Here is a 27,698-nt window from a genome sequence, read left to right as displayed (position 1 = left end):
TTGTCTCAGGCTAACCCCCTGACCCTGTCCCCAAGGCCCCCTTGTCTCTGACTGTCCAGTGAGCTAACATCAGCCGTGCCTTAGCTCACTTCTGTCACTGTGACTAACTTTTCGGTGTGTCCACACAGCCTCGTGTGGCTCACTTCTTTCCTGCAATGTTTCTAGGGAGCCGAAGCAGAAAGCCTCCTAGGCTCTCTCCTGTTGCTTCTTCTACCCTAAGTCCCTCCTTTGTTTCACTGTCCTCAGCTCTATAAACATACTCTCAAAACCGGCTGGACTCTTGTGAAATCTTTCCTGCGCAAGTCAAGAACCCACACACTACAGGCTGGCCTGCGGCGACCCGCTAGGGCCAGGTCCCTGTCTAGTGACAATGGTTGGAACCTGAGGGCAGTGTCAGGAGCAGACTCCCTGAAGACTGAATTCTGGGAGAGAAAAGGCTTGAATATGTTGCAGTTACACAGTAGGGAAGTGCCTACGCACAGGCCATTCACAGAAGAGTGCCACAGGCAGGAATTCACAGGCATGAGCGTGAATCCGAGCCAGCGCAGGGTGGAGGCTGACTCTTCTGTTCTGGGAGCGTGTGACTGTATTACAGGTTTCCCTGCAAAGTTTTAAAATCTTCACCATCGGCCATACATTTCTTGAGATCTTATCTCATTTATTATTCTTGTATACTTTTTGGTGTAGAAGCTTCATAAATATCTATTAAATGAAAGGGTGAAATAAGTAAATAAATAAATGGGAGCGTCACGCTCTGACGTGTCACAGGAAGAGACACGAGTGCTTTAATCTAGCGTCTGCTCTAGAAGAAGGGGGGGGGGGTGATGCAGGTCCGGGCTGGGCTGTGGGAAGCAGCAGACTGGTGCGTGAGGAGGTGTGTGCAGGGGTGGGCTGGGGGGTGATAATGCCAGCCTACGACCCACGTGGTGGCTCAGGACAGGAGCCATCCAGATGTGGAGGAAATCACCACGAGAGGAAGGAGGTGAGAACTCCCAGGACAACAGGACATTTTGCAGCTGTGGTTTGAGAAACTGCCTAGTGAGCCTGAGAAACCTGAGGGATGGGGAAGGAAGGATGGAGGAGACAGAAAATGCGGCAGGACTGGTTAGGGTGCTAGGTGCTGCAGGGAGGGAGGAGAGGACAGACTGAGACGTTTGGGTGGCTTCGGGGCGCACAGCTCCAGGGGAGGGTGGGGGACAGCAAGACCACATCCCCAGGGCTGAGCCGCAGGGTCCCGGCTTCCACAGCTATAACCCAGCCGGGCGAAGCCTCAGCCGCGTGGGCGGCTCCGGCTCCCCGGGCCCAGCAGCTTCCATGCTCTGGGCCTTTCTTCTCGGGTCCTGCTCAGTCTGTCCCTTCCTTCAGGCCACCTGCAGTCCTTCCTTTGTAGCGCCCAGCCTTCAGGAAATAGTCTTAGCATGTTTTTAAACACCGCATGGCGTATGGCTTTTGAAAAACCACTCTCTGAGTGAGCAGGCGTAAATAAAACGGCCCAAACTGTGCAGGTTTGAATCTACTTTCTGCACCATCCTGCTGGTGACTGCGGAAGCTTTGAATTCACACCCCCAGAATCTTCTAGCTGGGAGCTGCATGGGCGTGCCTGAAGGTCAAAATGTGAATTTTTAGAACGCTCAATTTGAGGACAAGGAAATTACAGATTTTAGGAGAGCATGACATTTCTGAAATTTGGGACTGACGTCTTAAAATCGTAAGAACTTTTGTGCTTAAAGTTCAAAATCTTCCAATTATGAAAAACCAAGCTACACAACGCAGAGGTCATTGTGTGCCCACCGTCTGACGAGGCTCTCAGCACGGGTCCGGGCAGCCTGCACAGCGTCCCTGTGGGAGTTCATGGCAAGTTCACTGCAACGTGAGGACTAGGGGTGGGGGCAGGGAGGGAAGGGGGGAGGGGGGAGAGTGGCGAGGGAAGGAGACTTGACTTGGGGTGGTGGGCACACAACTCAATATACTGATGCTGTATCACAGAACTGTACACCTGAAACCTATATGACTTTATTAACCTGACTGTTACGAATTCGATAAGAGTCAAGAAGAGAAAGGAGAGTCCTCCAGCACCGGGGCAGCGGCCAGGTCGGCGAGCCCCGGGCCCTTCCACAGCTGGTGGCCCGGTTGTAGGGCTGCGCCTTTCAGAGGCAGAGGGACAAGGCTGGTGGCAGCTGCCGGCTCGCCGGGGCTGTGGGCAAGTTCTTGGGACTCCAGTCTCAGCTTGCTCATCCAAAAATTAAAATGAAAAAAATTTTTTCAATCTTGCAGTTGGACGAAATGACCTGAAAAATGCCTGAAGAACAGATGTTTGCTCAGCAAACAGGAGCTTCCCATCCCTGTTACTGGTCCCTTTCACAGATGGACTCCGTCTTTGTTTGTTTTTTGTTTTTGTTTTTTAATCCTCACCCGAGGACATTTTTCCATTTTTTGTTCAGATAGAGTGGGAGGGAGAAAGAGGAAGAGAGAGAAAGAGAGAAACATCGATGTGAAAGGGACACATCGAGTGGCCACCACCCGCACAACCAACGAGGGCTGGGGACACACTGCAACCGAGGTACGCGCCCTTAGCAGGAACCGAACCCGGGTCTCTCAGGACCGCAGGCCGATGCTCTAACCACTGAGCTGAACGACCAGGGCAGACTCGGTCTTTCTTTGTAAAGTGCAGAAGGTGTACATGGCCCTGAAGGTCCCTCCCAGCTCAAATATTCTGTAAACGGCCTCTGCACACAGAAGGTGCTGGGAAAAATATATATAGTAAATAAATAAATACTTGTATAAAATACCCTTAAAGAGCTGAAAACCCAATTTTCTGGTCATTAACACTCAACCTGGCAGCTGGAAGAGCCCATAGGGAACATTAATGACAGAAACCAGGGCGGCAACAACTGTTAATGAAGGATTCTGCATTTCATACACGTCATTTCATTGAAACCTCACAAAGCCCCTGCAAAAGTATCATTCCCCCATTTTACAGAGCTATGTCACCCCGCTCTCCCTACTGGGCCTCCTAGAGAAGCCCACCTGCCGTTTATGAGACCCTGAAACACCGGAGTTTTGAGCACCTGTTGAACATCTAAAAATCCAACCAATGTCAATAACTGATGCGGTTACATTGACCTGAGACTCGAACGGGAGGCACTGGATGAGATCTCCAAGCTACTGTGTTAAAAGGGAGGCACCTAGGGTGACCAAGCAGAGCTAAGTGGCCATCACCTGGGTGTCTGTCTATTCAGTGTGCCCGCGCTGAGGAGACTCGCAGACCTGTTTGGTCTGCGTATGAGGCATTGAAACAAAGTACAGCTCCCACAAATGACAGCTCTCACACCACACATGCAATGGAAAAGCAGGTTTGCGTGTACAGACCTGGATATACTCCGCCGCAGCTCTTTCAACATGCTTGCCATTCACACATTTGCATTAAAATGTAAAGCTTAAGCCCTGGCCGGTTTGGCTCAGCGGTTAGAGCGTTGGCCTGCGGTCCTGAGAGACCCGGGTTCGGTTCCCGCTAAGGGCATGTACCTCGGTTGCAGTTTGTCCCTGGCCCTGGTCGGTTGTGCGGGTGGCAGCCACTTGATGTGTTCCTTTCACATCGATGTTTCTCTCTCTCTCTCACTCTTCCTCTCTCTCCCTCCCACTCTACCTGAACAAAAAATGGAAAAATGTCCTCGGGTGAGGATAAAAAAAAAAAAAAAAAAAAGTAAAGCTTAAAAAAAACCCCTAAAAACTACCATTGTTGTATGCAGAGAAAAAACAAGAGATTTCCTTTTGAGAGCCAAGAGCTCTTATGAATGAAAGGATTTACTAGGACCCAGAGTGAAGGACAGAAAATAAAGCTTGAAGAGAAGACATTTGCAGAAACGAGGGTGGCCAGAGGGAGGAATACTGCATATGCACCCGAGGAGCCTCCGTAAGTAACCCGCGGGGACCATCAAAGAAGTCTGCTCCCTCTGGACAGCAGGTGGAAAAGAACGCCCTTCGTTTGGAAGGTGGTGGAGTCCTGGCTTGCGAGACACTGAGCAGTAACACAGGCTTCTTTTTAGTGCTTAAGGCCGGTAAACGATTCCTGGTGTCATAACACACAGATACCATCAGTTCTTCTTTTTCCTTCTTCTCTGCTACCCTCCCAAACCAAAAACCTAAGTTCTTAAAATATAACGGTTCTTTACATTTTATACATCTATATGCATTTAATAGTTTTTGCCAATTTAATGAAATTTCAGTCATGGAAATTGGTGGTCAGAAAAGAGTGCCAATCTTTTTTCTTTTTTTTTATGGTTAGAAAACTCTACGCATAATAAGCTATAATTGTGTCTACTTATTAAGCGTCGACCGTATACTGGGTGCTATGCTGAGCACTGGGGAGTCCACGTGAGACCAGAACTCACCCGGCTTTTGTCTTACAAGGTATGAGCTAAATCTGGCAGACTGAGGTCACTACTTCAATAATTAAAACGTGCTCTTATCTTCTACTGTCTCAAGACATATCTTTGTGGCAAAAGCCAGGTGATTTCCTAAGCAGGCTGGTGGTCTTCGAGAATCTGACAAGTCAAAAGAAGGTGTTTTTCCTCTGCCACATGAAGCCAACTACCTGAGCCCGGAGAGGAGACGCATCGCTCCTGAAAAAGGTGTAGGAGCTCTCCGGCTCCCTCTCTGTTCACAGCAGAATATTTCCATCTCTGTTCTGCTACTGAGAACAGACTCAGGCATGAATGTAACACCTACATCTTGATGGATCTCAATGCTACACACAACACCGGAAATAATCATTCAGAGAACAACTAAAAGCAGATTCTGATTTTCTCGTCTTTGAGTCCTGCTCAGTACGCATCTGGCTCTGGTGCATCTATCAAAGCTGCATTTCTACCAAGCGCGACCATTCTTCCAGAGGACCGACCGTCAGCTGTCTGGAAGCAAAGGGTGCTGACCGGTCCGTCTGATGCTCTGAGCAAAGCGGTTCTAAAATAACGCTCTTTCTTCGTATCAGCTTTGTTCTGGCCCTCGCTCTTCTCGTGGCTCCACCCGATTGTAAAACTCCCCTTAGGAGTGGGAAGAATGAGTGACTGTCTCTGTTGAACCCATGGGAGTGTGATTCCATTGTCAGCTTCAGCACCCCCACCAAGCAAGGTATGACCTACAACATCTTCCCGGATTTTCTGCCTTTTTTCCTTTGACTAATGGAAACAAAGCTTTTCCCAAGGAGCCCAAATCCAGCCCCCAATCAAAGTCTTAATTGACAACACAAAGCACAACCACCGAGTCCTGGACCATTTCCAAAGGGGATTTTGTTCCTAAGCACTAGGCTGAAAAACCCCAGAGAAAAGAAAACAAACATACCCATCCACACACCACAGATGCCCCAACTCCTTAATGTGGAACTCCAATTACAGAAAAATTTCTACGTGGCTGTAAACATATTTGAAGTGCTTGGAAGTTGTTTTAATCCTAATATTTACAGTGCTTGATTTTTTTTGTTTTCAAAACTCTCTCCTAGTGAGAGATCTATAGGACTTTACCAACATCGAGTAACAATTAGATGCTACTGTTTGGGTTTCCAACGTCCAGATGGATGGGAATGCATGTCCGTGGAAGCCCATAAAAGCCAGAGGAAAAAAATAAGCGAATCCCTACACTCTACACTAGAAACCAAGAATCTTGGACACTCCATCACCTAACTGGCAGCTAGGTAACTTACATTTTTACTTTTATCTATTTTTGCTCTGAAAAATTTTTTTCTTTTCAGCTCCAAGTATATAAAGAGGTATGAATTATAAAATTCTATTTTCTTTAAGAAAAAAGGGACTCTTTTTTTTTTTCTATTAACTATTTGTTACTGTAAAAGGTCAATCTTAGCCCTGGCCCATTTGGCTCAGCCGTTAGAATGTCTGCCCGGGCACTGAAGTGTCTCGGGTTTGATTCCCAGTCAGGGACACATACCTGGGTTGCAGGTTCAATCCCCAGCCCTGGCCCAGGTAGGGGTCATGCAGGAGGCAACCCATCAATGTCTTTCTCTCTCATTCTCCATCCCTTCTTCCCTCTCTTCATCCCACTCTCTCTCAAAATCAATGAAAAAATATCCTCGGGTGAGGATTAACAAAAATATATATATTTTTAAAGTCAATCTTAAACAACTCACTTTTAAACAACCAATGGGTCAAAGAAGAAATTACTAGAAAATTTAGAAAATATCTGGACACAAATGAAAACAAAACATATTAAAACTTACAGGATGAGAAAAAGCAGTACTAAGAGGAAGTTTCTGTAAACACTTACATTAAAAAGAAAAAAGATCTTGGGGGAAAAAAGGAGAAACATCTGTAACAAAAATAAATTAATAATAATCGAAAAAAGAAAAATGATCTCAAATCAACAACCTAGTTTACACCTCAAGGAACTAGGAAAAAAAACAAATGAAACCAAAATTTAGCAGAAGTAGGGCAATATTAAAGAATATAGCAGAGATAGGTGAAGTAGAGAATAGAAAAACGATAAAATAAAAAATCAGTAAGACCAAGAATTTTTATTAAAACGATCTACAAAATTGGAGGATGCTAAGGCTGCACTGGGTGAGGCCCTCACTGCATCCAGTGCCAGCTGGGCTCCCGGCTCCCGCTCCCGGCTCCCGCTCCCGGCTCCCGCTCCCGGCTCCCGCTCCCGGCTCCCGGCTCCCGGCTCCCGCTCCCGGCTCCCGCTCCCGGCTCCCGGCTCCCGGCTCCCGGCTCCCGGCTCCCGCTCCCGGCTCCGGCTCCGGCTCCGGCTCCGGCTCCGGCTCCGGCTCCCGGCAGTGCTCACCCAGCTCTCCCCACACCACAACCTCTGTCTTGGAGCTCGCCTGCACTTACTTGGCCCTCATCCTGCACCACGATGAAGTGATGGTGATGGAGGATGAGATCAATGCCCTGACTGAAGCAGCTGGTGTTAATGTTGAACCTTTTTGGCCACGCTTGTTCACAAAGGCTCTGGCCACTGTCAACACTGGAGCCTCATCTGCAGTGCAGAGGCTGGTGACCTGCCCCGCCAGTGGGTGCTGCCCCAGCAGGAGGGCCCACCCCTCCACCACTGTAGCCCCAGCTGAGGAGAAGGGAGTGGAAGCAGAGAAAGAACTGAGAAGTCTGATGATGGCACAGGCTTTGGTCTTTTTGACTAAAGCTCTTTTGTAACATATTCAATAAAAAGCTGAACTCTGAAAAAAAAATTTTTTTATCAACAAAGTGGACAAATCTTTAGCTAGAGTAAGAAAAGAAGAGAGAGGACTCCACTAAAATTAGATGTGAAAGAGGGGACATCACAACTGATGTCACAGAGAGAAAAGGATTATAAGAGACTACTATGAACAAATATATGCCAACAAACTGATAACCTAGGGCAGCAGTTCTCAACCTGTAGGTTGCGACCTGTTTGGGGGTCTTAGAATGACCCTTTCACAGGGGTTGCCTAAGACATAACAGTAGCAAAATTACAGTTGTGAAGTAGCAACAAAAATAATTTTATGGCTGGGGTCACCACAACATGAGGAACTGTATTAAAGGGTCGCGGCATTAGGACGGTTGAGAACCACTGACCTAGGGGAAATGGATAAATTCCTCTATACATACAACCTACCAAGACTGAATCATAAAAAAATTCTGAACACATCTATAATTGAAAGAAAATTGAAGCAGTAATCAGAAATCTCACAACAAAGGAAAGCCTAGGACCAGATGGCCTCACTAGAGATTTCTACCAACATTTAAAGAGGAATTAATACCAACGCTCTTCAAACTCTTCCAGTTGAAGGGGGGAACACTCCAATATCATTCTATGAGGCCCACATTACTCTGATATCAAAACCAGACAAAGATATAACAAGTAAAAATACACAGACTGATATCCCTGATGAACACTGATGCAAAATCCTCAGCAAAACAACACCAAACGGAATTGAACAGTACATCAAAATAATTACATACATCATGACCAAGTGGGATTCACACTTGGAATGCAAGGATGGTTTGCCATATAAAAACCAATCACTGCAATACACCACATTAACAGAATGAAGGACAAATAACAAATGTTTGTCTTGATTGATGCAGAAAAAGAACTTGATAAAATTCAACATCCTTTCATGTTCAAAATACTCAACAAGCTAGAAATAGAGCAGTGGTTCTCGACCTTCCTAATGCTGCGACCCTTTCATAGAGTTCTCATGTTGCATGTGGGTGGACCCGCCTAGAGATGGATAGAGGAGCAGTGTCTCGGTTCCTAAGACCATCAGAAATACGTGTTTTCCGACGGTCCTAGGCGACCCCTGTGAAAGAATTGTTCGATCCCCAAAGGGGTTGCGACCCACAGGTTGAGAACCACTGAAATAGAGGGATGCTACCGAAACAGAATAAAGGCCGTATATGAGAAGCCCACAGCTAACATCATATTAAATGGTGAAAAACTAACAGCTTTTCCTCTGAGAACAGTAACAAAGCAAGGATACCCACTCCCACCACTACTATTCAACATACTGGAGTTCCTGCCAGTGCAATTAGACAAGAAAAATAAATAAAAGGCATCCAAATTAGAAAGGAAGAAGTAAAATTATCTGTTTGCAGAGAACATAATTTTACATGTAAAAAAACCCCTACAAATGCTGTGGTGGGTGTAGTCAAGTGGTTAGAGCATCTGCCTGTGCACCAAAAGGTCTTGAGTTCAATTCCTGGTCAACGGCATGTACCTAAACTGCAGGTTTTATTCCCGGCCCCAGGCAGGGCACGTTCAGGAGGCAACCAATAGATGTGTCTCTCATACATCGATATTTCTCTCTATCTACACCGCCCCCCACCCATACTCTCTGAAAAATCAATGGAAAAAATGCCCTCGGTGAGGATGAAAAAAATAAATTAATTAAAAACAATAAAAAACACTAAAGATTCCACACACACAAAAAATTTTTTTTATAATACGAATGTTTATTCTTATTATGTATTATTGTATTATTTTTCCATACGAACAACTGAAAATCTTTTTTTTTTTTTTTTGCATTTATCCTCAGAGTGGAAGGAAGGGAGGGGTGAAGAGAGAGAAACATCAATGTGAGAGACACACATCGAGTGGCCGCCACCCACACGATCCCCACCAGGGCTGGGGACAAATTGCAACCAAGGTACATGCCCTTAGTGGGAACCGAACCTGGAACTCTCTGGTCTGCGGGCCAATGCTCTAACCACTGAGCCAAACTGACCAGGGCTGGACATCTACTTTTGCCCCATCCTGTATGTATGTATGTGTGTATGTGTGTGTGTGTATATATATACATATATGTGTGTGTGTGTGTATATTTTTTAACCTTTATTGTTGAATGTATTACAGATGTTCCTCCTTTTCCCCCTATTGATCCCCTCCTCCCCTCTCCCGCCCCCCTCCTGCCTTTCCCCACACTGTTGTCTGTGTCCATTGGCTATGCATATATTCATATAAGTTCTTTGGTTTATTTCTTCCCACCTCCTATCCCCCTTCCCTTTGAGGTTTGTCAATCTAACAACCAATTTGTACCTCTTAATCCCTTCACCTTTTTCACCCATTCCCCCAAACCCCCTCCCATCTGGCAACCAACAAAATGTTCTCTGTATCTATGAGAATATTTCTGTTCTAGTTGTTCATTTTGTTTGTAGATTCAATTGTTGATAGATATGTATTCATTGCCATTTTGTTTGTCCATATTTTTTATCTTTTTCTTCAAGAAAACCTTTCAACATTTCATATAATAATGGTTTGGTGGTGATGAACTCCTTTAGCTTTTTCTTGTCTGGGAAACTCTTTGTATGGCCATTGATTCTAAATGACAGCTTTGCAGGATAGAGTAATATTGGTTATAGATTCTTGCTTTTCATCACTGTGAATATTTCTTGCCATTCCCTTCTGGCCTGCAAAGTTTCTTTTGAGAAATCAGCTGACAGTCTTATGGGAGCTTCCTTGCAGGTAACTAACTACTTTTCTCTTGCTGCTTTTAAGATTCTCTCTTTGTCTTGAACCTTTTGCATTTTGATGATGATGTGTCTTGGTGTGGGCCTCTTGGGGTTCATCTTGTTTGGGACTCTCTGTGCTTCTTGGAATTGTATGTCTGTTTCCTTCACCAAGTTAGGAAACTTTTCTGTCATTATTGTTTCAACAGGTTTTTTGTTTTTTGTTTTTAATCCTCACCCAAGGACATTTTTCCATTTTTTGTACAGACAGAGTGGGAGGGAGAGAGAGGAAGAGAGAAAGAGGGAAACATCGATGTGAAAGGGACACATCGAGTGGCTGCCACCCGCACGACCAACCAGGGCCGGGGACAAACTGCAACCGAAGTACATGCCCTTAGCGGGAACCGAACCCGGGTCTCTCCGGACCGCAGGCCAACACTCTAACCGCTGAGCCAAACTGGCCAGGGCTCAACAGGTTTTTAATTTCTTGTTCTCTCTCTTCTCCTTCTGGCACCCCCAAGATGCGAATGTTGGCATGCTTGAAGTTGTCCCAGAGGCTCCTTACACTATCCTCATTTTGGGGGATTCTTTTTGCTGTTCTGATTGGGTGTTTTTTGCTTCCTTATATTCCAAATCAATGCTTTGCTTCTTGGCTTTACCTACACTACTATTGAATCTCTGTAAATTATTCTTTATTTCAGTTAGTACATCCTTCATTTCTGACTGGTCTTTTTTATGCTCTTGAGGCCCTCATGAAGTTTACGGAAGTTCTCACTAAGTTCATTGAGCACCCTTATAAACAGTGTTTTGAACTCAGCATCTGTTAGGTTGCTTATCTCCATTTCACTTAGTTCTTTTCCTGGAATTTTGTTCTGTTCTTTCATTTAAGACCTGTTTCTTTGTCTCCTCATTTTGGCTGTCTCCCTATGTTTGTTTCTATGTATTAGGTAGAGTTGCTATGTCTCCTGCACTTTCTAGGGTGACCTGTTGTAGTACGTCCCCTGTAGGGTCCAATGGCACAGCCTCCCTGATCTCCCAGCTGGGCCCTCAAGGTGCACCCCTCATGTGGACTTTACACCCTTCTGTTGCAATTGAGTCTTTTTTTTTTTTTTTTTTTTTTATCCTCACCTGAGGATATTTTTCCATTTTTTGTACAGATAGAGTGGGAGGGAGAGAGAGGAAGGGAGAGAAACATCGACGTGAAGGGACACATCGAGCGGCTGCCACCCGCACGACCAACCAGGGCCGGGGACAAACTGCAACCGAAGTACGTGCCCTTAGCGGGAACTGAACCCGGGTCTCTCCGGACCGCAGGCCGACGCTTTAACCGCTGAGCCAAACTGGCCAGGGCTGCAATTGAGTCTTGATTGCTGTTAGCACATCAATGAGAGGGATTTACTCAGGCTGATGAGCTGCAAGGACTGGCTGTGCCCACTGACCACCGACCTCTGACTACTTTGGAGGATCAGCTGTGCAGGGGCCCACCATACAGAGCAAGACTTACTTCAGCAGGGCTCTGGTACCCACTGAGTCCACTCATTGAGTGTGGCACTTATGGAGGTGGTTGGGTGATGGTGCTTCAATGTAGTCTGAAGCTGTTCGCTGGTTCTGGGGCCAGGTCAGCCACTGCTTGTGTTCTACCAAGCAAAAGCTACAAAGTGATCTGCAGATGGCTACTTCTTGTGCTGGGCTTGGAGGTAACCTGGCAAAGCCAAGCTGTGAACCAAGGCTGGCTGCTTCTAGTGCCAGGCCTGGGGCCACTTAACGAGAGGTATGGGGCTTATTGAGACAGGATGCTGCTTGTTTGAAAGAATTTAGGAAAACCTGAAGCAGGATCCAAGACAGGCCAATCCTGTCAACAGCTTGGGTGGGCCCAAAAGTTGGGTGGGGCAGGGCCTCAGGGAATCACCAGGGCGGGGCTACCAGTGTGAGCCAGGTTGTTGGAGTCCCAGATAAGGCTGCCATCAGCTGCCCCAGGGAAGGGCTCACCAAAGGAACAAAGGCCTCTGACAGCACATCTGTCCAAGAGAAAGCTGCCTCTCTAGCCCTCGCCCCAATACCAAACAGCTCAGTTCTTCCCCATATGTCTCTGGTGCCTTTCAAGCCTTTCAAGTCGCCTCCCTCATGCTGGAGCCTGGAGGGTGCGAATCCGAGTAAGTCCGTGCGCGGGCCCTCGAAGAGGAGCTGCCTGGGGCTCCAGCAGCCTCAGCCTCCTTCAGCCTCAGTTCCTGCTGGTTTTTCCAGCCTGAAATGATGGAGATTCTCTTCTTGGCACTGGAACCCTGAGCTGGGCACCTGGTGTGGGACAGGGACCCCTCAGTCCTCAGGGAGGACCCTCCCAACCAAGGTGTCCTCCTGATTTTTATCCGCCACACGTGGGTGTGGGGCCAGCCCGTCTGCCTCCGCCCCTCCTACCAGACTGGATGTGGCTGCTTCATTAATTCCGTAGTTGTAGGACTTCCATTCAGCTCGACTTCAGGCGGTTTTGAATGATGGTTGTTCTGTAGTTTAGCTGTAACTTTGATGTGGTTGTGGGAGGAGGCGAGACCGTGTTTACCTATGCTGCCATCCTGACCAGAAGCCCCCTCCCCCAAAATGTGAAACTAATAAACAATTTCAGAAAAGTTGCAGATACAAAAATCATTTGCATTTCTACAGACTAACAACAAGTAATTCAAAAAGTAAATTAAGAAAAGAATCCTATTTGCTATAGCATCAAAGAGAATAAAATACTTAGGAAAAAACTCAACCAAGGAGGTGAAAGACTTATTATATAAGAAAACTACATGGGAGGTGGGTAGAAGAGGGTAAAAGTGGGATAAATGGTGAGGGAAGGAGACTTGACTTGGGGTGGTGAACTCACAGTATAATATACAGATGATGTATTATAGAACTGTACACCTGAAACCTATATAATTTTATTAACCAATGTCACGTCACCCTAATAAATTCAGTTTTAAAAAAAACAAAACAGCCCTGGCCGGTTTGGCTCAGCGGTTAGAGCGTCGGCCTGCGGTCCTGAGAGACCCGGGTTCGGTTCCCGCTAAGGACATGTACCTCGGTTGCAGTTTGTCCCCGGCCCTGGTTGGTCGTGCGGGTGGCAGCCACTCGATGTGTCCCTTTCACATCGATGTTTCCCTCTCTCTCTCTTCCTCTCTCTCCCTCCCACTCTGTCTGTACAAAAAATGGAAAAATGTCCTCGGATGAGGATTAAAAAAAAAACCAGCCCAGCTGGTGTGGCTCAGTGGTTGAGCGTCGACCCATGCACCAAGAGGTCACCAGTTAGATTTCTGGTCAGGGCACATGCCCAGGTTGTGAGCCAAATCCTCAGTGGGGGACGTGCAGGAGGTGGCCAATCAATGTTCTCTCTCATTGATGTTTCTCTCTCTCCCTTTCCCTTCCTCTCTTTCTAAAGTCAATAAAGAATAAAAAAGAAAACTACAAAATATTGCTATAAAAATGTTAAAAATAAATTAATAAATAGAAGCACACCTCATTTTTATGGATTGAAGCTCTTTTTTTTTATCCTCACCCGAGGACATTTTTCCATTTTTTGCACAGATAGAGTGGGAGGGAGAGAGAGGAAGAGAGAGAGAGAGAGAGAGAGAGAAACATCGATGTGAAAGGGACACATCGAGTAGCTGCCACCCGCACGACCAACCAGGGCCGGGGACAAACTGCAACCGAGGTACATGCCCTTAGCGGGAACCGAACCCGGGTCTCTCCGGACCGCAGGCCGATGCTCTAACCGCTGAGCCAAACCGGCCAGGGCGATTGAAGCTCTTAATATTGTTAAGATGTCTATACTACCCAAAGCAATCTGTAGAGTCAATGCAATCCCTATCAAAATCTCAATGGCATTTTTTTTTTTTTTTAAATAGAGAAAAATCATAAAATTCATAAGAAATTTTAGGGAACCCCAAACCACCAAAACAAAATTGAAAAGGAACAAAGTCGGAGGTCTCACTCTTCCTGATTTCAAAACACACTGCAAAGTAGCAGTAGTCGAGGTGGTGTGGTATCTTTATTGCATAAAGACAGATACGACAGACCAAAGGAACAGAACAGAGAGCTCAGCAATACACCCTCATGCATATGGACCACTGACTTTGGGCGAGGGTGCCCAGACTACTCAATGGGAAAAGTACAGTCTTTTCAACAGGTGGCCCAGGGAAAACCGAGGATCCGCGTGCAGACGAATCAAGTTAGGTTGGTATGGGCGTCTGGATTCTGCCACGTGTCAAGTGCGGACCTGGGAACAGCATATTCCTGTTTACATAGGTTATCCTCCCATTTGTGTTTTCAAAGGAGAATTGTAAGTAAAAATTCAAGATGATACCCTGTAATTTTAGCTAATGAGATTTCAAAGGTAATATGATTAAATTTTATGGGGACGTAGGGAATACAGTCAATAATATTGTAATAACTATGTACGGAGCCAGATGGGTACTGGACTTAACGGGGGAACACTTCATAAATTATATAAATGTCTCCCCACTATGCTGTACACATGAAACAAACATAAAATAATATTGAATGTCCACTGTAATTGAAAAATTAAAAAAATTAAAAATAAAAATAGCCAAAAACTATGATTAAAATTTAAAAAATTTAAATGCGTTATTTAAGAAGAATAAATCTATATGGTTTCTGCTACAGCAACACACCAAATATTGTACTTTTACAAACTTTAACTCATATGAGAAACTGTCAAGTGCCACGTAAGAAAAGGAACCTCTATTTTAACACCTGAGATGGAGCCGCTGTCAGAGCTCCCGCAAGGCGTGTCCTGCCTACCTTTTGGTTATCGCCGGCATAGCAGTTTCTTTCCTGGTCCCAGAGGGGGACGGCAGAGAGCCACTAGGTTTCTTTGGTAACACGGTGCCGTTGTTGATGGTGGTTCTTAAAGGCAAGGTCTGCACCAGTGGTCTTGCTGTAAGACAAGCAGAAAAGAAAATCAGAACTTGCCTGCTGTCAAGCTGACACTTTAAGACACGTAGAAAGAAACTGACTTCTATCGATGCTAGCAAAACTGACAGAGGTGCAGAGACAATTCAACGGAGACTTTTAACAAGTGGTGCCGGAACACGGAACCTAGACCAACCTCACCTTATACAGAAATGAACTCAAAGGAACCACAGATCTAAATGTAAAATGCAAAACTATAAAACGTCTAGATGAAAACATAGGGCAAAGCTGTGTGACCTGGGTTTGGTGATGACCTTTTTTTAGATACACCTAAAGCACAATCCATGAAAGAAGAAATTGATAGTGTGGACCTCATTAACATCATTAAAATATTTACTCTGTGACAGACACTGTTAAGAGGTTGAAGAGACAAGTCACAGACTGGGCGAAAAGTACTCACAAATCTCATAGCTGATAAAGGATGTGTATACAGAATATTAAAAAAAAAAAACTCTGGCCAGTGTGGCGCAGTGGTTGAGCATCGACCCATGCACCAAGAGGTCGCCGGTTCAATTTCCGATCGGAGCACATGCCCAGGTTGTGGGACCGATCCCCTGTGGGGGGCATGCAGGAGGCAGCCAATCGATGTTCTTTCTGATCGATGTTTCTCTCTCTCTCTCTAAAATCAATAAAGAAAAAAGATTTTTTTTTAACTCTAAAAACTCAACAGTAAGAAAACAAATAGCCCAATAAAAAAAAAACTGGCAAAAAGATCTAAATAAACCCCTCACCCAAGAAGACACGCAGATGGCAAATAAGCTCATGAAAAGATGCTCAGCATTTTCTTGATTTACATTTCACCAGGGAAATGCAAATCAAAACGATAATGAGCTATCTCTACACACCTATTAGCATGGCTACAGTCCAAAACGCAGACAAGACACCCACCGCTGGCCAGGCGGCAGAGCAACAGGAACTCATGCGTTGCTGGTGGGAACGCAGTCACTTCGGAAGACCAGTTGGCAGTTGCTAACATAGTCTTACCAGACAATCCAGAAACTGTGTGACAACAGGTTTCTACCCAATGACTGGAAAACTTATGTTTACACAAAACCTGCATCTAATATTTATAGCAGCTTTATTCACAATTGTCAACAACTGGAAGCAACCAAGATGTCCTTCAGTTGGTGAGTGTATAAACAAGCGCTGGTATATCCATATAATGGAATATGATTCAGCAAAAAGGGAACCAATCTACACAACACGGATGAGTCATATCCACACTGCTACGTGAAAGGATCCAGCCTGAAATGCTACACGCTGTGTGAGTCCATTTACAAGACATCCTATAAAAGGCAAAACTACAGAAACAAAAACCAGATCAGTGGTTGCCAGAGGTTGGGAATGGGGGCAGGGGAGAGGGGTTACTGGCAAAGCACAAGAGGTTTTGAGGGTGGTAAACTACCCTGAACACCGTGGAGGTGGCAGAATGTGCCCCTGCATCCATGAAAGCCAGGACTCTAGCACAAAGAGTACTTGAATGCCTGCAAATAAAAATCCTTAGGAGATGGGGAACCCAAGATGGAATGCAGATGGTGACAAAAGAACCGAACTTACTACAAACATACGTTCTAGCCTTGTGGATGGGGTGGAAAGATGCCGACAAGCAGTTTTCTAAGGGAGTCGAGACTGAGCTCACAAGAGGACCTGCACGGAGCACTGTGTCCAGCGAGTCAAGCTGTCTCCCGTGGGGGCCCGGGCTCACAATTCGGAAACCACTATACACAAATACTAGAGTGAGCAACTGAGTACGTGCCAGAGGACGGCTGGAGCCAGGCTTCTCGAGCTTGGACAGGGAGGGTACAGAGCAGCAAGGGGGGCTGACTGCAATGAACCAGGCGGCGACGGAGCACAGGAGGGGACCTCAGGATGAAGCCATGGTTGGCAAGACAGAGCCACAGATACAAAACTGCAGACGTGTGTATACACGGGCAGGCGTAAGCACATGTACTTCCTAGCTGTCTGCTGAGAGCCTAAAGCAATGCACCCAGTGCCCAAAGCTGTTCTACAACAAAGGAACCAGGGCTCCTTGGGAAATGCCTGGATCTCGGGCGGGGCAGGGAATATACCACATGAGCCCGGAAGATCTTGTCGTGTCACAAAGTATAGAAGTGTTCAAAACACAACAACAAAACCCCAAATCTCTATGTTGACAATGGCAAGTCAAGGGAGGCAGGAGCCAACTGCAAGAGCTCCCAACAGCCAAAGCTGGAACAGTCTGAGCAATAAAATAAACAAAGCAGTATTGGATTATAGCCCAAAGTATAAAATTAATACCCATGAGTCCACACGGATGCAAATGAGCGACTAAGGAATAACTAAACAGGAGAGGAGACCAACGTCCCATGCAGCTGCGTTCCTTGGCCTGTCTACTCCACGAGTGGAGGCTCCTTTAAGTGGCACCGGGACACCGCCCACACACAGAAGGTATTCAGCAGGCGTTTGTGGATCAGGCTGCATTGCATTTGAATAACAAAATCCCTGCCTCAAAGGAAAGGCATGATGTTGCCATTTCTGGGTCACTGTGACGTTCTGCACGCTCCGACAGGCAGTATGAGCGCAGGCAAGACGCCCTGGGCCCATTTCCCTAACCCACGAGGTAGAGAGAGGCTTTAGTCTGTACATGCTCCCAAAACAGCTCCTCTCGCTCTGAAACCTAGGATCTGAAAAGCAACAATCTGGTAGGTTCTCTGAGACTCGCCACCCCACGGGAAGTGAGAGAAGAGCCTCGAGGCGGAAGTGGATAGGCCTGGGGGGCAAGCTGGAGACCCAGCCACAGGCCTGGCACCTACGGCCAGCAGTGCCTTTGCACAGTACGTAACAGAAGGTGCCCGTACGCTGCCTGGAATAAAATCCTTGCACACTGACTGTCTGGTTTGGTAACGGGAAATTCTGGCTCTGAAGTATTCAGAAAGTCGGGTCTAAAACATGCACAATTAAGCCTGAAAAGGACATTTTTTTCATCTTAAAAAAAAAAGTTTCATTGATTTTTTGAGAGAGAGGGAGGCAGAGAGATAGAAACATCGATGTGAGAGCAAAACATCAATTGGCTGCCACCTGCATGCCCCCTACTGGTGATCGAGCCCGAAACCCTGACCAGGAATCGAACTGGGACCACTCAGTTCACGAGATGCCGCTCACTGAGCCAACCATCTGGGCTTATCTTCCTAGATGGCAGAATTGGAGTAGCCAGACTTCAGAAAGTGCTATCCATGAGACTACATTTTCAAAACTACAGTTGATGTAGATATGGAAATTCAAATACAGCTAGTCAAATCTACTAATGCTTATTATGATGATATTGATACTCGGTTTAATGTAAGATCAAGAAACCCTTTTAACTTATAACAACAACTCAATGTGCAATATCTGATAAGTAAGACTTTCCATTAGGCCTAAAAATAAATTTAATTATGTAAAACATGACTACATATGTGATTGTGTGTGGAATTGACAGTTTAATTTTAGCATATCTGACCATTACGAACCTAGAAATCCCAGTTATCTTTGTCAAAATTTAAAATATGTGGATATTTGGAATCGGAGAAGGCAATCTGCTTTTGCTACATTGTAAGACCAAGTATAACAAATTAAGTGCTGAGGAGGATTCCTGTCACCAATATCTAGCAAAATTACAGGTGCATTTATCCTTTGCTCCAGCCACCCAATTCCAGGACTCTGTCCTAAAGGTATATTGGAATAATACAAAATGCCATATGTACAATTATTTGTAAATTGTTTGTAAAACAAATGGGCACCAATAGGGACTGGTATAAACTATGGCTCATCCTCACAGTGGAGTATTATAAAGTGGTGTAAAAGGAACAAGGAAGGGCCCTGGACGGTTTGGCTCAGCAGTTAGAGCGTTGGCCTGCGGACCAGAGAGTCCCCGGGTTTGGTTCCTGCTAAGGGCGCATACCTTGGTTGCAGTTTGTCCCCGGCCTCAGTTGGGGTCGTGTGGGTGGCGACCACTCGATGTGTCTCTCTCACATTGATGTTTCTCTCTCTCTTTCTCCCTATCTCCCTCCCTCTCTATCTGAAGATAAATTCAAAAATGTCCTCGAGTGAGGATTAAAAAAGAAAAAAGAAACAAGGAAGGTCTCTATACATTGCTGTGAAAAAGAGCAAGGTATGGAATAGTATATAAATATGTTACCTCTTACCTACTGCGCCAGAAATCTGCAGATTTAAAATGCTAACTCTTATTATAGAACTTGTAAAAGGTTTTGAAATGATCAGAATGCACAAGAATCAAGTTTTAACATAGTGTTTGGCAGGCAGAGGAGGCTGTCCATGGTACCATGTGACTTCTCAGCACGGGTCTAGTGATGCAAGAATCCTGTAACACTGAAAAGTCAATACAATGGAAATATATACGGGGGCGGGGAGGAGATTAATAAACTGATTATGAAAAGTCATTTGCTAACACCCCAAATTGCCATGAGCGGATGAATGGATAAACAATATGTTGTATATCCATCAACAGATTACTCAGCCACAGAAAGGGAGGAAGTACTGATGCATGACTATGACACCCACGAATCCTGAAGACAGACGCTAAGTGAGAGCAGAAAGAGGTGAAAAGCCTCCCACTGCACGACTCCATTGATAAGATGTGTCCAGAGGAGTCAAATGCATGAAGAAACAGTAAAGCCACGTTGGCCAGGGCGGCCAGGGAGCGCGCAAGGGAAAGGAATGCTCACGAGGGCGGGGTATTATTGGGGTAAAATGTTCTAAAATTAGATAGTGAGCATGACTGTACAACTCCATGAAACAAAAACCAATGAACTGAACAATTTAAAAGAGTGAATATTATGTGACATGAATTATATTTCAAGAAGACTGCTTTAAAAAAAGTCATTTATTAGACTGGGAAAATCTGAATGCTGACTTGATATTAAGCAAATATTCATTTTTAAATGTTATGATGATATTATGGATTTTTAAAAAGAGAATCCTTATTTCTGAGAACTACACAGTGATTTATTTGCAGGTAAAATGATGTGATGTCTCAGATTTGTCTGAAAATAATCCTAATGGGGTGAGGGGAAGTGGATGGGGTGGTGGGGAGAAATAATAAATTAAACAAAATTGACTACATGTTGATAAATAATGAAGCCAGGTAAAAAACAACAGGTATTTTTCTTTCTACTTTTAGATACATTTGAACATTGTCATAATACTAAGTTTAAAAACAATCTTTCTTAGTCTCTGAAAAACTGAATATACCTACTAACCGTTTTCTATAAATCACTAAAGAATTCCTATCTAAACTGGGGAGGGCAATCAGTAAGAAAAACGAAAGCCACTGCAGTGTTCTGGCTGAAGAAAGCAGAAGTCATTTTCTGTAATTAAGTGACGTGTAAGGCGAAAGATGAGGAGGAAGCACACTCCCTGAGATGGGGAAATTGCTCTCTAATTGTGGTTAACCAGGATAAAGAACCAAGTTAATTATTCATTGATTTAATTCGATGCAAAGAACTTACAATTTTCTAATTTGCTACATGTATCTAATAAAATTTTTAAAGGGACCACAACATAATCTTTCACAGTTACGTGCTTGTATTTGGGATATTTTGCAAATCAAATCAAACTCTGAGAAAAGAACTCTCATTTCTAGTCATATATAGTTACTCATTTCTTAAATATTTGACTTGATTTGAATAATGCTACTTTAAACAATATTGCTAAGAGGTGAGCACAGCAAAGCAGCCTGGATGGTGGAGAAATCCAGCCACATGTCCAGCCAGGCCTTGGGGTCCAGACCCAGAGCTTCCTAACTAGCTGTGTAACCTGGGCAAATGAGTCCACCCACTGGAAGCTGCTTCTTCGTCTGTAAAATGGGCATATTAACATCTCCCTCAAAGGGCTGCGGACAGGTGGTATCAGCTCATGTACCCAAATATCTATGGCAACGTGCTGCGCCTAGCCACCGAATAAATGGGGGCTACAGTGATATTTTAAACATCAGGGTTAAGTGTTACTGTAGCAGAGGCTACATTATTAAAGCTAATCCAGGACTGATTTGCTTACCAGCAGTGACAACAAAGGTTTTTGGTCATATTTACTAAATGTCTGATCATTAATGGGGCTATTAATAAAAAAGTTTACAAGGGTACATGAAAGTTTTAGAAAAGGCAAGTTGTCGGATTACAGCAAAATTAAAATGAGCAACAGGAACGACTTGCGGGTTAACGCCCAGCAAAGCGCACAACCCAGATGTTGGGACGATGACTATTTCAGTCCACGTTTCCATGTAAAACCCTGCGATGCTCTCCTGGCTCTGAGCTCAGTCGTGCACACGGACAATGGTTCTATTATGGATTTAACCAATGCATGACTCCTGTCTTCTTTTCTTTTCAATTATTTATTTATTTTTGTTACAGAGGTTTCTTCTTTTCCCCCCACCCTCCCTGCCCTGTCCCCAGCTTTGTTGTCCATGTCCATTGTGCATGCATACATGCAAATAAATTCTGTGGTTTATCTCTCTCCCACCTCCCCCTCTTCTGGGGATTGTCAGTCTGTACCCCACTCCCACATTTCTGGGACTACCCCATTCCTCAGACTGTTATGTTCATTATATTCCACAAATAAGTGAGATCATATGACACTTGTCTTTCTCTGTTTGGCTTGTTTCACTTAGGATAATACTCTCCAGTTCCCTCCATATCATCTGAAAAAATAATAGATCTTTCTTTCTTACAGCTGCATAGTACTCCATTGTGTACATGTACCACTGTTTTTTTATCCATTCGTCTAATGATGGACTTTGGGCTGTTTCCAGATCTTAGCTATTGTAAATAGTGCTGCTACGAACATGGGGGTACATATATTCTTTCTGATTGGTGTTTCAGGCTTCTTAGGGTATATTCCTAGAATTGGGATCACTGGGTCAAATGGCAGTTCAATTTTTAATTTTTTGAGGTAACACCATATTATTTTCCATAGTGGCTGACCCAGTCTGCATTCCCACCAGCAGTGTACTAGAGTCCCCTTTTCTCCACACCCTCGCCAACACTTGTTTGATAATTTGTTGATGGCGGCCATTCTGACAGGTGTGAGGTGATACCTCATTGTTGGTTTAATTTGCATCTCTCTGATGATTAGTGATGTTGAGCATTTCTTCATATGTCTCTTAGCCATTTGTATGTCCTGTTTGGAGAGGTGTCTATTTAGTTCCTCTGCCCATTTTTTAATTGGGCTCTTTGTCTTCCTTTTGTTGAGTTGTATGAGCACTCTCTATATATTGGAAATTAATCCCTTACCTGATATTGCTCTCCCATACAGTGGGTTGCCTTTCCATTTTGATGATTGTATCTTTTGCTGTGCAGAAGCTTTTTAGTTTGATGTAGTCCCATGTGTTCATTTTCTCCTTTGTTTCCGTTGCCTTAGGTGATGTATCAGTGAAAATTCTGCTGCGTATGAGGTCTGAAATTTTGTTGCCTACGTTTTCTTCTAGGATTTTTATGGATTCATGAGTCACATTTAAGTCTTTTATCCATTTTGAGTTTATTCTTGTGTAGGGTGTAAGTTGATGGTCTAGCTTCATTTTTTTGAATGTAGCTGTCCAATTTTCCCAACACCATTTATTAAAGAGGCTGTCCTTATTCCACTGTATGCTCTTGCCACCTTTGTGAAATATTAATTGAGCATATTGCCTTGGGTCCATTTCTGGGTTCTCTGTTCTGTTCCACTGGTCTATATGCCTGTTCTTGTGCCAGTACCAGGCTGTTTTGATTACAGTGGCTTTGTAGTATAGCCTGAAATCTGGTAATGTGATCCCTCCAACTTTGTTCTTCTTTTTCAAGACTGCGGTGGCTATTCAGGGTCTCTTTTGGTTCCATATGAATTTTTTTTTTTATCCTCACCTGAGGACACCCTTCCATATTTTGTTCAGATAGAGTGGGAGGGAGAGAGAGAGAGAGAAACATCGACATGAAAGGGACACATGAGTGGTTGCCACCCGCACAACCCAACCAGGGCTGGGGACAAACTGCAACCGAGGTATGTGCCCTTAGCGGGAACCAAACCGGGGTCTCTCTGGACTGCAGGCCAACGCTCCAACTGCTGAGCCAAACCTGCCAGGGCCCATATGAACTTTTGAAGTATTTGGTCTAGTTCTGTGAAGTATGTCGTCGGTATTTTGATGGGGATTGCACTGAATCTATAGATTGCTTTAAGTAATATGGACAGTTTAATGATGTTAATTCTTCCAATCCATGAACAAGGTATGTGCTTCCAGTTTTTTATATCTTCCTCTATTTCTTTTTTCAATGACCTGTAGTTTTCTGCTAATAGGTCCTTTATTTCTTTGGTTAAGTTTATTCCTAGGTATCTTAATTTTTGCCATGATGGCAAATGGGATTTTTTTAAGTGTCTCTTTCTGTGAATTCATCATTGGTGTATAAGAATGCCATTAATTTCTTGACATTAATTTTGTATCCTGCTACTTTGCCAAATTTATTTGAATTTGCCAAATTCAAAGTCTAGTAAATTTTTGATGGAGTCTTTAGGGTTTTCTACGTATAATATCATGTCATCTGCAAATAATGACAGTTTCATTTCCTCCTTTCCCATTTGGATCCCTTTTATTGTTTCTTCCTGCCTGATTGCTATGGCTAAGACTTCTAATACTATGTTAAATAAGAGGGGCAAAAGTGGGCATCCTTGTCTTGTTCCTGTTCTTAAGGGAAATGCTTTTAATTTCTGCCCATTGAGTGTGATGTTGGCTGTAGGTCTTTCACATATGGCCTTTATCATGTCGAGATATGATCCCTCTATTACCACATTGCTGAGTGTTTTTATCGGAAATGGATCCTGGATTTTGTCAAATGCTTTTTCAGCATCTATTGATGTAATCATATGATTTTTATCTTTCATTTTGTTTATGTGGTGTATCACATTTATTGGTTTGCGAATATTGTACCAGCCTTGCATCCCTGGGATGAATCCCACTTGGTCATAATGAATAATTTTTTTGATGTATTGCTGGATTCGATTTGCTAGTATTTTGTTCAGGATTTTGGCATCTATGTTCATCAGGGATATTGGCCTGTGGTTTTCTTTCTTTGCAGTGTCTTTTTCTGGTTTTGAATTAGGATTATGCTGGTCTCATAAAATGAGTTTGGAAGTCTTCCTTCTTCTTGAATTTTTTGAAATAGTTTGAGGAGAATGGGTATTAGTTCTTCTTTGAATGTTTGGTAAAATTCCCCGCTGAAGCCATCTGGGCCTGGGCTTTTGTTTGCTGGGAGAGTCTTGATTACATCTTCAATTTCTTTTGTTGTTATTGGTCTGTTCAAGTTTTCTATCTCTTCCTGGTTCAGTTCTGGGAGACTATGTGTTTCTAGAAATTTGTCCATTTCGCTTAGCTTGTCGAATTTGTTGCCGTATAATTGTTCATAATATTTGTTAACAATCCTTTGTATTTCTGTGGTGTCAGTTATTTTTTTTCCTCTATCATTTCTGATTTTGTGTATTTGGGTTCTCTCTCTTTGTTTCTTGGTGAGTCTGGCTAAGGGTCCATCAATCTTGTTTATCTTTTCAAAGAACCAGCTCTTTGTTTCACTGATCGTTTGAATAGTTTTTTTGGTCTCTATGTCATTTCTTTCTGCTCTGATCTTTACTATTTCCTTCCTTCTACTTGCTCTGGGGTTTTCTTTTTGTTTGCTTTCTAGTTCTTTAAGTTATGAAGTTAGATAGTCTGTTAGAAATTTTTCTTACTTCTTGAGGTAGGCCTGTAGTGCTATGAACTTCCCTGTCAGAATTGCTTTAGCTGCATCCCATAGATTTTGTGTTGTTGTGTGTTCATTTTCATTAGTTTCCAGAAAGTTTTTAATTTCTTTCTTGATCTCCATGGTAACCCATTCATTGTTCAATAACATGCTATTTAGCCTCCCTGTTTTCAAATGTCTTTGCATATTCTTTTTTTTTTTTGTCCTCACCCGAGGATATTTTTCCATTTTTTGTACAGATAGAGTGGGAGGGAGAGAGAGGAAGAGAGAGAGAGTGAGAGAAACATCGACGTGAAGGGAGACATCGAGTGCCTGCCACCCGCACAACCAACCAAGGCCGGGGACAAACTGCAACCGAGGTACGTGCCCTTAGCGAGAACCGAACCCGGGTCTCTCCGGACCACAGGCCGACGCTCCAACCGCTGAGCCAAACCGGCCAGGGCTCTTTGCATATTCTTGTTGCAATTGATTTCTAGTTGCATGCCATTGTGGTCTGAGAAGATGCTTGATATGATTTCAATCTTCTTGAACTTGTAGAGACTTAATTTGTGCCCTAACATGTAGTCTATCTTTGAGAATGTCCCACGTGCACTTGAGAAAAATGTGAATTCTGAAGTTTTGGGGTGTAATTCTCTGTAGATATCTATTAAATCCATTAGATCTAACACTTCATTTAGAGTCTGTGTTATCCTGGTTAATTTTTTGTCTAGAAGATCTATCCAGTGATGTCAGCGGGGTGTTGAAGTCCCCTGCTATGATTGTATTGCTGTTAATTTCTCCTTTGAAGTACTCCAAAAGATTTTTAATGTATGTTGGTGTTCCTATATTGGGTGCATATGTTTACCAAGGTTATATCTTCCTATTGGATAGATCCTTTCAATATTATGTAGTGGCCCTCTTTGTCTCTAATTGTGGCCTTCATTTTGAAATCTACTTTATCAGATGAGTATTGCTACCCCAGCTTTTTTTTGCTTTCCATTTGCTTGAAAGATTTTTTTTCCATCCCTTCACTTTCAACCTATGTGAGTCTTTTGTTGTGAGGTAGGTTTCTTGTAAACAACATATATGTGAATCATGCTTTCTTATCCAGTCAGCAACTCTGTGTCTTTTTATCAGAGCATTCAAACCATTCACATTTAAGGTGATAATTGATATGTACTTATTTACTGCCATTTTTGATTAGTGTGGTTATATTTTTCTTCCTATCTTTTCTACTAATTACAGCAGTCCTTTTAGCATATCTTGCAGTGCTGGTTTAGTGTTAATATATTCCCTTAGCCTTTTTTTTTTGGTCTGGAAAGCTCTTTATTTGATCTTCTATTTTTAATGATAGTCTTGCTGGATAAAGTAGTCTTGGATTCAGGTCCTTGTTTTTCATGACCTTGATTACTTCATGCCACTCCCTTCTGGCCTGTAGTGTTTCTGTTGAGAAGTCAGCTGAGAGCCTTATGGGGTTTCCTTTGTAGGTAACCTGTTGTTTATCTCTTGCTGCCTTTAGGATTCTCTCTTTGTCTTTAATTTTTGGCATTTTAATTACTATGTGTCTTGGTGTGGGTCTGTTTGGGTTCTTCTTACTTGGGGCTCTCTGTGCTTCTTGAACTTGAATGCCTTCTTCCTTCACCAAGTTAGAAAAGTTTTCTGTCACTATTTCTTCAAATATATTCTCTTACCCTTTCCTACTTTATTCTTCTTCGAGGACTCCTATGATGTGAATGTTATTACGTTTCCAGTTGTCCCACAGTTCTCTTAAGCTGTCTTCCTGTTTTTTCATTGTTTTTTCCTTTTGGTTTTCTGATTGGTTGATTTTTTTCTACCCTGTCTTCTAATTCACTGATCCGGTCCTCAGCTTCCTCTACTCTGCTGGTTAGTCCTTCCAATGTGTTCTTAATTTCTGCTGTGATTCTTCATTTCCACTCGGTTGGTTTTCAATGTTTCTATATCTTTACTCATGGTGCTGATGTCTTTACTCATGCTGTTGAGCTTCTTCAAGATCATGGCTCTGAACTCTATCTCTAATAATTTGCTTAACTGCATTTCATTTATCTCATTTTGATAGAGTTCTCGTTCTTTCATTTGGGATTTCTTTCTTTGTTTCCCCATTTTGGCTATCTCGGTGGGTTTTGGAGTCTGCCAAATTTTCCCTGTGGTGTTGGTGTTCTGCTGTTTGCGGCTCCCTCTTCTGGGTTTGGATGAGCTGGGTGGGACCACGTTAAACACCACTGTCAAGTCTTACTTTCCTGGGTAGATTTGCAAGCCAAGAAAAGGTTCAGTTATCCTCTAACTTTTTCCTGGTGGCTAGTAGTTTCAGTTACTCAGTGCCTTGGAATGTAGCCCTGGTGTTCTACATAAGAGGATTTCTAGAGGGTGAGATAAATGCTGATTATTAATGAGCCTCAATTTGCATTTCTTTTTCTCACCTGGGAAAGGCTGAATCTCAAGGGGGGGGGGGGGGGGAGACTGCTGCTTTTCCCCACCGCTCTGGGAAGGAGCACACTGGCCACCATCCTTTGTGGCCACAACTCAGCCAAAACTTTGAGTGCCCTCCAAATCCCGGGTGTCCCCACAGAGTTCTAGCCCAGCCTGCCCTCCCTCTGACGTAGTCCCCAGATGAGTGGTTGTGGCTATTTTAGTGCTCTGTCCCGGCTCTCTACACTGTGGAGCAGGCTTGGTCTTTATTCCCCAAGGGCACTGCTCACAGCTAACATTGCTGCTGTCCGTGGGCTCTTAGCCCGCCACCATCTCACGCCTCCACAGATCCTACCAGTGTCCCTGGTTATTTGGTCCTGCTCTGCTGCTTTTCTGTTGCTTTTTTCCGAGGATTTATCTTTATTTTAGTTGTAATTCCCATTTGGTCCTGGGAGATAGTCTGCGTAGCTTCTATTTACTCCGCCTCCATTTTCACATCCTCTATGCCTATCTTGTGCGCAGGTGGGTCGCACAGGCCTTTCTGGTACCCCTGCACCCTGCAGGTCTTGTGGGTGACTGGATTGCACAGTCCATTTTGGGACCTGGCTCTATGCCTATGTTATGGGCTGCTGGTTAGCACATGCCTCTCTGGTGC

The 27,698-nt window shown here is 43.9% G+C and overlaps 1 protein-coding gene and 1 pseudogene across 2 annotated transcripts in view; one reads left to right on the top strand and one right to left on the bottom strand.

Annotated features, from left to right (window-relative positions):
• EML1 (EMAP like 1) overlaps nucleotides 1-27,698 on the bottom strand; it is a 173,094-nt gene that overhangs the window by 45,248 nt on the left and 100,148 nt on the right. For both annotated transcript variants that reach the window (XM_036279861.1, XM_036279852.1), the window contains exon 3: nucleotides 14,736-14,871. In XM_036279861.1, coding sequence (XP_036135754.1) covers nucleotides 14,736-14,871 — 136 coding nt within the window. The remainder of the gene's footprint in view (nucleotides 1-14,735; nucleotides 14,872-27,698) is intronic.
• On the top strand, nucleotides 6,552-7,150 carry LOC118641442 (annotated as a pseudogene).

The sequence above is a fragment of the Molossus molossus genome, unplaced genomic scaffold, assembly GCF_014108415.1.
Source record: "Molossus molossus isolate mMolMol1 unplaced genomic scaffold, mMolMol1.p scaffold_m16_p_1, whole genome shotgun sequence".
Classification (NCBI taxonomy): Eukaryota; Metazoa; Chordata; class Mammalia; order Chiroptera; family Molossidae; genus Molossus; species Molossus molossus.
The sequence above is the reverse complement of the archived record's forward strand: the minus strand, read 5'-3'. Positions and strand labels throughout refer to the sequence as shown.